Source organism: Xiphophorus hellerii, chromosome 7 (genome assembly GCF_003331165.1).
Source record: "Xiphophorus hellerii strain 12219 chromosome 7, Xiphophorus_hellerii-4.1, whole genome shotgun sequence".
Taxonomy (NCBI): Eukaryota; Metazoa; Chordata; class Actinopteri; order Cyprinodontiformes; family Poeciliidae; genus Xiphophorus; species Xiphophorus hellerii.
In genome coordinates, this window is record NC_045678.1 from 2,265,976 (window position 1) to 2,278,533 (window position 12,558).

General features: G+C 38.3%; 3 protein-coding genes across 3 annotated transcripts; all 3 read left to right on the plus strand.

Annotated features, from left to right (window-relative positions):
• Positions 1-1,437: 1,437 nt before the first annotated feature.
• On the plus strand, positions 1,438-3,096 carry LOC116722791 (gamma-crystallin 2-like; the record flags this gene model as incomplete). Its single annotated transcript, XM_032567087.1, has 2 exons — positions 1,438-1,695; positions 2,641-3,096. Coding segments are annotated over 2 exons (531 nt in total), but the record flags the coding sequence as incomplete, so codon positions are not given.
• A 1,941-nt stretch (positions 3,097-5,037) lies between these two features.
• Positions 5,038-7,970, plus strand: LOC116722792 (gamma-crystallin S-1-like). The gene is made up of 3 exons (XM_032567089.1): positions 5,038-5,062; positions 5,127-5,425; positions 7,515-7,970. The coding sequence occupies exons 1-3, from the start codon at positions 5,038-5,040 to the stop codon at positions 7,785-7,787; spliced, it is 597 nt and encodes a 198-aa protein (XP_032422980.1). The 3' UTR covers positions 7,788-7,970.
• A 3,232-nt stretch (positions 7,971-11,202) lies between these two features.
• LOC116722664 (gamma-crystallin M2-like) lies at positions 11,203-12,095 on the plus strand. Its single transcript, XM_032566834.1, has 3 exons — positions 11,203-11,223; positions 11,373-11,615; positions 11,755-12,095. Exons 1-3 carry the CDS (start codon positions 11,215-11,217, stop codon positions 12,025-12,027), a joined length of 525 nt encoding a protein of 174 aa, XP_032422725.1. The 5' UTR covers positions 11,203-11,214; the 3' UTR covers positions 12,028-12,095.
• Positions 12,096-12,558: the final 463 nt, after the last annotated feature.

Genomic DNA, 12,558 nt, shown 5'->3' on the forward strand with positions numbered 1-12,558 from the left:
GTGAATGGTTGTTTGTCCTGTATGTCTTTGTGTTGCCCTGCGACAGACTGGCGACCTGTCCAGGGTGTACCCCGCCTCCCGCCTGGAACGTAGCTGGAGATGGGCACCAGCAACCCTCCCGACCCCATTAGGGACAAAGGGTGAACAGAAAATGGATGGATGGATGGATGGATGTTTATTTTTTATTAACATTATTTAACTTACATCAGTTGCATATTTGTATAGACCAAATTTTACAGTTTTACAATTTTTTTACTAACTTCAGTTATAAAAGTCAATGATTCAAGATAAGGGATAAAATGGGTTCAAATTTTCCAAAAAAATAATGTAATTATTTCTCAGGCTTATGCATTCAAATATGTAAATAATGTTTTGGAAATGTAAAGATACCAAGGTGCAGGTTCCCTTTTTACATCTGAGTGTTGACAACAACCTTGGACACTATTTCAATTGAGTTGGAAAATATGTCAAAATTATTTTTAGTTCAATTTATTGATACTTTTATAATTATTTATTTGAACACTTATATTTAATTGTCATAATACATTATTTTAGTATTCCTTTAATTGTTTTAAACTACTATAATGTACTACTAATACTTCAGGACATGGGCTTTTACATTCACCTACTACAGTTTAAAATAAAAAAATATTCAGCAAACACCATAAAAACATATTTTATTTTATTTTTGGTGTATATTTTATTCAAATGCTGTGCTTTATCCAGAGGACATGTTTTATCCCTCTTCCCAAGAATCACTGAGTGCGTCTTTTAAATGTCTCAGAATCATCAATTATTGATTTTGGGAAACTGTTCCAACAACATTCCTCCAGCCAGATGTTTTTAAAGTTCTTAGGAATGCCTTGTCAGCTCAGTACCTGGAATTCTCTGCAAATTATAATATTTTTTTTTCACTTCTGCATCCTTAATGTTTGTGGCTGAAACTAGAATAACCAGAACCCGGTGAAAAAAGTAGCTGCACCAACCTGCTGGACTTGGTGGGTGGGACTGCACCGGCATGTATTTAATGATACATAAATCCAGCCAAATCCAAGCAAAAAACAAAAAGGAGAAGGTGCTTTGTGAATTCCTTCCACAGTTCTTTTTTAACTTGTGATGGAGACAATACATTCAAAGCAAACACAGGCTGTGTAAACAATCTGCAGTGACTGTTCCAGTGCATGTCCATGCTGTGGCTGTTGCTAGAAGCTGCTTTCTGCTGCATACAGGAGCAGAAAGACTCCTGTAGTCTGCTGACCACAGGCCTGCTTTGAATCATAACATGCAGCTGAACATCCTTCCCCATGGATATAAAGTTGGACACTTCATGGTATAAAAAGTTGTTTGGGTTTTGACAGTAGCCATCATGGGAAAGGTCTGTGTTCAGTTTGAAGTCTCACTTTTCGACATGCTGTGATTATAGTGACAGGATGATTCCTTCTGCTCCCTCAGATCATCTTCTATGAGGACAGAAACTTTGGAGGCCATCACTATGAGTGCATGAACGACTGTGCTGACCTGCACTCAATGTTTGACCACTGCCGCTCCATACGCGTGGAGAGCGGCATGTTCATGATCTACGACCGACCGGGTTTCATGGGGAACCAGTACTTCATGAGAACGGGAGAGTATTCCGACTACATGGGCATGACTGGCATGAATGACTGTGTCCGGTCATGCCTCATGATCCCCTTTGTAAGTTGTCTTTTAAACCAGCAAGGTTGTAGATTTATAGAGCACAGGCTGGCTTTGACATCAGGTTATAATGATTACTTATTTTCTGTTGTGAAGAATATTGAGAAAGTTTCCCTTTTCAACTCCAATTGAGATGATGCAAAGTGGTGCCAGTACAGCTATCCAATCAGAGCAACCGGCTATTTTACTGCTGTTTTTATAGACAATTAACAAATATTAGAATTTCACCAGAAATCCAATTTTCTCAAGAATTCTTAACAACTTTTGGCATATTTAGTTAGACAGCAAGAAAGTATGTATGTGGGTAAAAATTGTCACTTTGTTTAAAAATATATAATGGAACAAATCTAGTTTTTTTTCCCTAGAAAGAAATTTGTTTTCTAGATGAAGTAGTATCTCCCTTCAGATGCAGGAGCAGCTCCTTCCATAACTGTTGAAGCCACAGTAACTTTAGGGCTGGACAGTGATCTGTATGACTGTTTTACCCAACATCTCTCCCACAGTCTGCACCCAGAGCAGGCCTGATATCTACATACAAAAATCAAGATGAATCATAATTATAATGATGTATTTTAACTGACCTGTTCAAGTTAATTTTAACGTGTTTCAGAATCCCTATCTTAGTGGAGGTACCAGATTATTTTATCTGACGGAACCTTTAGTCAAATAAAGTTTATTTGTGCAAATTTCAGCAATAAGGCAGTTCATCACTACAGGTTTCACCCAGATGAGTTTACTATTCGAAGCAGATGACACATAATGATCTGAAAAATATCCACCTTTCAGGTTCAAATGGAATAAAATATCAGTTCTATTAACAGCTCTAATGGTCTCTACATAAACAGTGAAGACATCTAACCTTCAGATATATCTAGGTCATTTGTTTCCAGGCTTAATGTGAGCATGAATGTGTTCTTAATGGTTCCATCCGACATGCTACTCCAGCACAGAGGCAGCTTCAGGATGCAGCTGTACGAGCACTTCGACATGGATGGTGAGATGATGGAGTTAACGGATGACTGCCCAAACCTCATGGGTCGCTTTCATCTCGCCAACTTCAACTCCTGCAACATCCTGGACGGCCACTGGCTGGTGTACGAGCAACCCAACTACAGGGGGCGCCACTACTACTTGAGGCCCGGCCAGTACAAGAGCTTTAGTGAATGGAAAGGTGCAAACTCCAGGATTGGCTCCATCAGACGTCTGATGGATCTCTAAGAAAGGGTTCTCATAAAATGCCTGCTCTTTTCCATGTTTCACACGCTGATGAAAATGGCGTCAGTGCTCAAGTGGATTCAATTTTGCTCTTGCTCTTTTCATTTGAAGGGCAACTTCTTCCAGAAAGATGTAACATGCCTGGATATTCTGACTCTGACCAGAGGAATAAATAAAATACTCCCAGCATTGACTCATATCATGTTCTTAAGCATTACCTATTGTAGACATTCAGTATCTTCAGCAGAAAAATTTTATTGCCAGACTCCTGGGACAGATGGATGACTGAAAAATCCAAATCAAGATGGAGGCTTTTCCTTGTTCTTAACTCCACTTTATGATAAAAATATATATTTAGGAGAGTTTGCTTTACCTGATCTTACAGCGAGATCCTGACCAACAAGACTCCAACCTAAGATCACTTATCATTAAGAATAATAGACAAAGCACATTTTGAACTCCTTCCAAATATAGATTTGCAGAGACACATCCTTTAACACAACTTGTAGAATGAGTTACACTCAAAGTATACTGAAAATATAAACAGTTCTACATTTAATATTTCCGACAAAGTTAATTTGGCTACCACTATGAGAAAAAGTCTTCTGTCTGTAATGTAAACTCAGTATGAATGCAGCCATTCTGCAAAGTTCTCAGAGGTATGATAGAGAAATTTAGTTGACCATCATGAAGACCAAGGAATTCAGCGAACAAATCAGGGAAAGCCAAAAAAAAGTCCTATTAGTTCACCATAAGCCATTAAAGAAACATGTCAAACATGTTGAAGAATGTGTGAATCAAAACTGTGCAGAAGAGAAAATGAAAATATCATACAGGTCATCCAGACAGTATTCACAGTGCTTCACTTTTTACACATTTTATGTTAGAGCCTTACTCTAAGTTCTAGTGAATGAATCTCTTTTTTGCACACATTTTTGGAGTCTTTTTAGAGAATCAATAAACAAACAGTCAACTCCTGCAGAAGAAGCATTTACAGTGTTTATAGAAACCTTCAAGTCTGAGGAAGACATGGATGATCAGTGCAGACTAGGGATGCAAACAGTTAATCGACTTATTAATTGTCAATTGATGGTTCATCAGATTAAAATATGTTCCAATCGATTAGCTATTAATGTCTGTAATGTAAACTCAGTATGAATCCAGCCATTCTTCACCACAACACTTCTTTCAGTGTTGTGGCGTGGCCAGCATTCAGAAGAGAGCCCTGCTGGTCATCAAGCAGAGCCAGTTGGTACAGAAATAAAGATGGTGGCCCTTCCCACAACAGGAAAGAGAAGCTGACCAAAGTGAGTCTTGGGGTATTTGAGGGGCTCACTCTACATATGTGCAAAGAATAATTTAATACAATTTGGAATAAGGCAGTAACATAACAAAAATGCAGAAAAAGTGAAGCACTGTGAATACTTTCCATATACACTGTACTAATTTACACTGTATTGCTTACTGCTTAGTGCCTGTCTTAATTTCAGTTTGTTTGAAACATGTTCCTGTTGAAAATTACATTTACTTGTACAAGTAATGATGCTGTCTGACCTGTGGAAACAAGGGATCACTTAAATCGAACAACATGAAGTGTGCAAAAAGATCTGAAACAGCAATACTCTATGCTCCAATTTAAGTCCAAGCAGTGATTAAATTATGATTTCTGCTCTCTTGGAAAAAAGATGTCTGTCCATCTGTTTGTGGCCTTCATGTATGCAGCAGGACAAAACAGTGCACTTGTTTGTACTTCGGTTTCCTTGTGGGAGTTTAAGTTTTGGTTGATGTTCTGAAAATCAGAAAGGTGACAAAAAAGGAAATCAGAATAAACATGCAGGGGAGCAAATATTGTGCCTATGCAGCACTTTATGATTATCTGGTGATAAAAGTTTGAAGCATGAGCTCCACAACCCAACACATGTTACTGAGTAACTTAGTTGGGGGCACAAATTAATATAACACATATTTAATACATATACATATTATTTGAGCATATTCCAAAACATATGATTAGGAAAACAGGGATACACAAACACCAGTGATTCCTGGCTGGAACAATATGAACTCCACATGCAGACTCTGCATTTTCCATTCAGGCTGTAGTCCTCAAAGGCTGGCATAGATCACATGAGGCTCGGTGCAGGCAGGGCAGGTGAGGCAAGCAGCATGGAAAAGGTAGAGGACTTCAATATTACCTGCATTTTACTTGTTTGAAGTTTTTCTCTCTTTTTTTGCGGGGTGGTGTGAGTCATCCCGTTTTCTCCACATGCAGATTATCTTCTATGAGAACAGGGAGTTCTCTGGGCGCCATTTTGAGTGCTCCAAGGACTGTGCAGATCTGCTGAGGAGTCTGAACCGGTGCGGCTCCATCAGGGTGGAGAGCGGCAGCTTCATGATTTACGAAAAAGCCAACTACACTGGGAACCAGTACTACCTGAGCAAAGGAGAGTATCCTGACATCCACCACTGGACGGGTGTCAGCGACTCTGTCGGCTCTTGTCGCCACATCCACACGGTGAGCTGCTGTTTGAGGGCAAAGTCAACACAACATGCTGCACAGACACCAGTTACCAGCTAAAATGATGATGCACTCACAGCTGATATATGTGTCACTGTGGGAAACTAGCTTCCTGATTTAGTAACTAGTATTTAGTTTGTGACTATTTTCCTAAACAAAAACTAGGTGGGATAGAAAGTGACTTTTTATTACGATGTGAATAGTAGAAAAAACATAATCAAAACTTTAGCAGATGTAAATAGATCTGTTGACCTTAAAGTTCACCTTAAACAGATAATTCTGAAAATATTGTCCTTAAATGTTTAAAAACATTTATTTAAAAATGATTAAAGATGAGCCTGAGATTTAAATCTCAAGAGCTTTTTGCTGGGAGGTAGCACTGCTAACAAATGCTCCACCATGCAGCCTTAAGTGATTGTTACTTTTAGTTGAATCTCATATTAAAGTTGATTAGATTAAAACTATAAAAACAAGCGTAAATGTTCTCATAAGACAAATACTGATAGTCAATGTTTACTTTGTACCTAATATGGAGGTAAATTTAATATGCGGATGTCCCGTAACTTTTCCAGCTGAACAGAACCAAAACTGAAGTTATCTTTGGACCTGTCAGCACACAGCTTCAGTTACTACAGTGAGAAATTAGAGATCAGGTCCAAAGCCTAGGTGTAGTGATGAACTCGCACCTGAACCTTTATAGACATATAAATACATTTACAAAGTCGGCCTTCCATCACCTGAAGAATATTTTTATTGTTTCACTGGTTACAGCAACAGTGTCTTCACAGGCCTGCATAAAACTCAGACAGCTGCAGCTGATCCAGAACACTGCTGCTCACATTCTGACTAATACTAGGAAGATGGAGTACATCACCCAGTTTTAAAGTCCTTCCACTGACTCACTGTAGCTCAGAGAATAGGCTTTGAAATACGTTTCAGATTAAAAACCACGGAACTGTTTAACATCAAAAGACGTCCAGGAAAGAGCCACCCTTTAAATATGAGATCTGCTGTTGTTCAGACGACCTCTCAGGTCGTCTGATTCTGGTCCACTCTGCATCCCCAGAACCAGAACCAAACATGGAGAAGCAGCATTCAGCTTCTATGCAATCTGGAACAAACTTCCAGAAAATTACAAACCAGCCGAAACACTGAGTTCCTTTAAATCGAGGCTAAAAACCCATTTGTTTTGAGTTGCATTTGATTTATAATAACTGGAACAATGATCAATATATTTGATGTGATGATCATTTTGATCATTTTGTTGATGGCATTTGACAAAATCTAAGGTTTATTGCTTATTTCATAATTGATTACTTACACGTTTTTATGGTGTAAAGCACTTTGAACTGCCTGAATTCTGCTGTACAAAGAAACGTGACCTGACTCATATTGTCCAGTTTTCTTCAGAGTTGATGCTGATGACTATTGTCAGGATGGATCTCCTCTAGCAGTCTGTATTACAGCAATCCAAAGAAGCCTCTGACGGAAAACACTCTTTTGTTGTTTCACCGTCTCATGAAGAAGATGTTCAGGATTCTCTGTAATTTCCTTGATGTTATAAATAATTCAGCTTTGCATTACAATAATAATAATAATAATAACAACAACAGCATTATTAATAATAATAATAATAATAATAACAGCATTTATAATAATAATAATAATAATAACGACAGTAATACTACTACTACTACTTCCACTACTACTACTACTAATAATAATAATAATATTCAGATGTTCCACAGAGCAGAAAGAGCCTTTGTTTTTTGTTTTTTTCGTTTAGTTTTGTGTTTTTTATCTTGCTTAGTCTTTTAAGTCCCAGCTTTTGATGCTGCTACCCCAACAGACGATGGCAGAATATATTACGGTCTTCATATACGCAGCATCTTGCTGCAAATCTTGAAGGCTCTAAGCTTCCTCAAAAAGTACAGTCTGCTCTGTCCCTAAGCAACAGAGCTACTACAACGTGCTGCCACCTTGAGTGGTGCAATCCATTTAAAGCAACATTTGGTTACTTGCTGTTTGATTATGACATATCTGATTACATGATGTAATATATCATTTCACTCCCTTTCCATCCTAGGAGCCTGGGTCATTCAAAATGTGCTTGTATGAGAGGATTGAGTTTGGTGGCCAGATGATGGACCTGATGGACGACTGTCCCAGTCTAGTGGACCGCTTCAACATTCACAATATCTTCTCTTGCAATGTTAGAAAGGGGAACTGGCTCTTCTATGATCACCCTCAGTATCGAGGCAAGATGTACCTGATTCGACCAGGAGAGTATAAAAGGTTCAGTGAGTGGGGCGGCAGGAGTGCCAGGGTCGGCTCCATCAGACGCATTATAGACTATTGACCTACTGTAGGGGAATATACTGTAGGTAGCGCAGAAGACTGTTTTTTTTTGTCATATTTATATTCATTTTAGCCTTAATTTCCAGAAAAAACTTTGCTAGTATAATGCAGAACATTGTCTGTTTGAATTGAGAAAAACTTCAACAAAAGCAACAAACAAATAACAATAAATCTGTTCACCTCATCATCATACATTCTCTCACGTCTAATGAAGCAGTTACAAAAAGGAGTCTAAAATGTTCCGTAGGTTGTAGGCAGCACCAGCACAATGAAGAGGGAATACTGAAGAAAAACACATAGTTGTTAAACATCTCATCAGTTTCATTTTTACTAATAATCCTATCATAATGTTGATATCTGCCTTGTTTTTTAATAGTGTTGTAAGACAGCGTTAGAACAATGACACTCCACCATCACCAATATCAGATACTGTACTACAAACAGTTTGATTGAATTGATCAAGTACAATCGACAGTACATATACCCCATTGAATTAAAATTTATAGAGAGGCTCATGTATGAGCCAATTCTAACATAAATCTCATGTCACATTGCGCATGTGTTCTATCTGCACTGATCAAATTAATAAAGATAACTGTTATTCAACTACTTAGGGGCAAAAAAAGACTGTGTGAAGGGAAATCATTGATTCCAGAATGTTAATTGTGAAAGGAAAAAACAAAATTAGTCTGTGACCACCCAGTCCTGAAAGAATAAAACTGAAAAATTTGCAAAACTGACAGACATGATTCTTTACAATTCTCATCTAGGCCCACGTGAGGCACATGTTTCTTTGTAACACCTAACATTTTGTGACTGAGGCTCAAGGAAGACTACATGTTTTCTCTTTCGTTTGTAATGATTTCATGTGGTGGACTTGATCTGAGTAAGACTTTCTATCAAGATCATGATGGCCCACATCAGCAGGTAGATGGTACAGAACATTACCTCAGCCTGAATGAATGTCAGTTTCCTCTCTCTGATGCTCCTGCAAATACTTTCTATTGAACAATGTTATGTTCAGTAAAAATAGTGATGAACAAGAGACAAAGTACAATAATGCGGTACTCACCAACAGAATTCTCCCATCCATGCAACCCCATCCCAGATCCATCATCACTCTGTGGGAAATATTTGCATGACAATAGTTAATGCTGTGCAATCACACAGCTTCCCAATTTTTTTTATAAAGCACCATGGCTTGACTTAGGGACAGCAGTGAACAGTAGTATACCCTGTTGTAAAGACCATGGAAAAGGTAATGGAAACCAAATATTGAGTTTTTTAAAAAAAAATCTTCATCTATGTATTTCTTACTTGAGTGAAACATTATTTGTGTTTGCTTTCATAGATCATATTTTCTGAGGCCACCCTCATGACTACCTCAGTGATGCTGATATGCTCACACCTTCACACGTTCTTCAAAAGGTGCAACTCCATCATGGTGGTGACTGGCTGCTTTATGGTCAAATGGCAACCAGTACTACCATATGGGAGGAGACTACTCCGACAATCAAAGTGGTTGGGATTAGTGACTGTATCAGAGTTTGGCTTTTGATGCCTCAGGTAGGTCATAAATGAGACTAAATACTTTCTATTGAACAATGTTATGTTCAGTAAAAATAGTGATGAACAATTTGTTCAAAGATGTTTAAAGCTGAAGTATTATATTGAGTGAGTGGTTTCAATGAATGAGGCAGTGAGTCTTTCTACATGACAGCGTCATGGCTCCTGCAAGCTGAGGCTTTACAAGCTTTCTGCTATGTATGACCAAATGCACGAGCTGGTGGCTGACTGTTCAAATGTCCAGCAGAAGCATAGCATGTCTGAATTCAGCTTCTGCTGTGTTATGGATGACCACTGGCTGCTGTATGATCAGCCAAACTATAAAGGCAGAGTTTACCACCTGAAACCTGGAGAGTACCACAGATGAGGCGACGGGGGAGGCATCAGTCCGAAGGTTGGCTCAATTAGGAGAATAACAGATTTAACTGAAGTCAATAAACTTGAATTGCTGAATAAGACCTTTAACTTGTCCTGTTTATGTTTTGTATCTTCTCATTTGTTTTTACCCAAAACATCCCTGTATTGTCTCAAGAAAGGGACTCCCAAATAGAAAAAAAGTGGAGATTACAAAAAAATAAATGAGCACTGTCTAGAAGCCATAGTCTAAACATAGAATCTGCAATAGCTTCTGGCATAGTTTCATCTTCATTTTGCATTTGGATACCATACCAGACAATGCCAGTGCTGCCCTCTCCCAGTCTGGTGGGATTAAATGGTGTCTGTGGTTTAAGACATGATCTGGATCACTGGTACAGCTAACGGTATGGAGAGAAACTGGACAGGATGGGTCCAGATTCTGAATGGACCAAATAACATAGAGTATGATGTAAATTTAAAAAGTAGAAATCATATGGAAAACATTCATATTTTATCCCACAACATGACAATTTTTTGCCCACCTAAATGTGCTATTACCATCATGACCCTGGTGTGCTTAAAGGACAGGCTTTACACTTTAGCCAAATATATTTAATATAAAACAATGGCATAAAACAGTGATAATCATAAGCATCATAAAGCTATCACTATTAAATATTTAAACACATACAGTACAGACCAAAAGTTTGGACACAACTGTGTGTTCAAACTTTTGGTCTGTACTGTATATACATACAAAGCAATTGCTTTCTCTTTAAACATCTACTGATGGCCTTATTAGAGGTAATTTAGGGTTCTGTGACAAACCTAAGGACATGCCATTTAAAACTTTGTCATACATTTGATTCTTCCATTTTCTTTTGACATCAAGATTTAACAGGGCCCCGTTAAATCTGACTGTCTTGTCTATACAAGTAGCGTCAGTGACTTGTGTTGAAATTAGAACAGAACAAATTAAAGTGAATTCTGTAAAGAAGAGCCTCACACGATGTAAAATCAAAGTCAGAGTGTATCATACATCCCCACACGCACAGAATTTAAATGCACGTCCTACTGTACAAGTTCTAATAGTCTTTACATCTAGAGTACCAACCAGCTCATGGACACGCATTTCTTTCCCCACAGTGGGGCTGCTCAGGTAAAGTAGCATATAGAGTGAATGGCTTCCTGCTTCGTTAGACAACATATTTAATGTAAAAGAGCTGTTCCATATTGTTCTGTAGCCATTGTTCACTGGATGTGTGGATACCATACTAGTCCTTTCCTTTGTCCATGCAAGTCAAAACACCAAACCAGTTAATTATTTATCCTTTTTCAAATACAAATCCATATTTCTGACCCAATGTTTTTGCTCCAACAAAAAGCTAAACATGTGCCGGTAGCCTTTAGTTATAACTCTGAGAGAATTTGAATAACAATACTTTGTTTGTCAAGAGGTGGTATAAAAAGCCCTGAAAACATGGGGAATCTCTCCAACGGAGACCATGGGCAAGGTGAGTGCTGTTTATCTACTCTGCTTATAATGACTATAAATTAAACAAAACATGTTTTGACAGTTTTTTGTGAACTTGTTTTATTTCAACACTGAAACAAAGCAAAGTTTGACTCTGACTCTTGCTGATCCAATGTCTTCCTACTCCAGATTATTTTTTACGAGGACAAGAACTTCCAGGGTCGGAGCTATGAGTGCAGCAATGACTGCACAGACCTTCACTTGCACTTCAGCCGCTGCAACTCCATTCGAGTGGAGAGTGGCTGCTTCATGATTTATGAGCGACCCAACTTCATGGGCCACCAGTACTACATGAGGAGGGGAGAGTACCCTGACTATCAGAGATGGATGGGCTTCAGTAGCAGCATTCGCTCATGCCGGATGATTCCAGCGGTAGGACACCAACCTAATACATAAATTTCACATCTCCACACATTCTTAGAGACTTCTTTTGGTGACGTTTAGGCAGATCTGTGCCAGATCTGTTTCATGTTAACCTTCTGATCATTTGTTGTCTTCCTACGCCACACAGTATCGAGGCTCTTACAGAATGCGCCTGTATGAGAAGCCCGACTTCACCGGTCACATGATGGAGTTCATGGACGACTGTCCTTGTGTGTCTGACCGTTTTCATCACCGCCATGTCTACTCGTGCAATGTTATGAATGGCTACTGGATCTTCTATGAGTACCCTAACTACCGAGGCAGACAGTACTTCCTGAAACCTGGGGAATATAGGAGGTACCGAGACTGGTGTGCCACCTGCGCCATCGTCGGATCCTTCAGGAGGGTCACCGAATTTTAGCCATCAAGAAAAGCCTTGCTGTAAATATCAAACACTTTGTTTATTAAAGGTACTGAATTTTTAACCAACAATGTGAAGGAGTTTTTATTGATGTATAACTGTAAATGATATCAGTTGCTTTGATTATCTTGTACTTGTACATGTAATGTTCCCATTATCAACTGTAACACCAGCAATGGTGAAATTCTTAAGTTAATTTGCTAATAAAGTACGATACTAATAAAATATGTATTGTACCATCTGAACTGTGCACTTACAGGCACAACTGTACATTCTTCATAATTTGCATATTTACTATTGTTTCCATCATAATTTCCTCATCAAAGGCATTATTGAACTAACTAAAGATTAATTTAAGAATAGATACCAAAGCATTCAATACATTCAGTGCTAAAATACCTAAAACAAACTCTAAAACAGTGGAGTATCCATTATTATTAGTGATTTCCTTTGAGTGTTAGTCCAGCAAACTTGATTTAAAATATTTTAGTTATTTCTTTAGTTTCATATTTCTCTTATGGAGCTACCTCA

Bases quoted from the DNA above. Each gene is read 5' to 3' on its own strand.
- LOC116722792 (XM_032567089.1), top strand. From the start codon at position 5,038: ATGAGGCTCGGTGCAGGCAGGGCAG. The intron at 5,063-5,126 runs GTGAGGCAAGCA...ACTTGTTTGAAG, and splicing joins GCTCGGTGCAGGCAGGGCAG to TTTTTCTCTCTTTTTTTGCG. The intron at 5,426-7,514 runs GTGAGCTGCTGT...TTTCCATCCTAG, and splicing joins CTTGTCGCCACATCCACACG to GAGCCTGGGTCATTCAAAAT.
- LOC116722664 (XM_032566834.1), top strand. The intron at 11,616-11,754 runs GTAGGACACCAA...TACGCCACACAG, and splicing joins CATGCCGGATGATTCCAGCG to TATCGAGGCTCTTACAGAAT.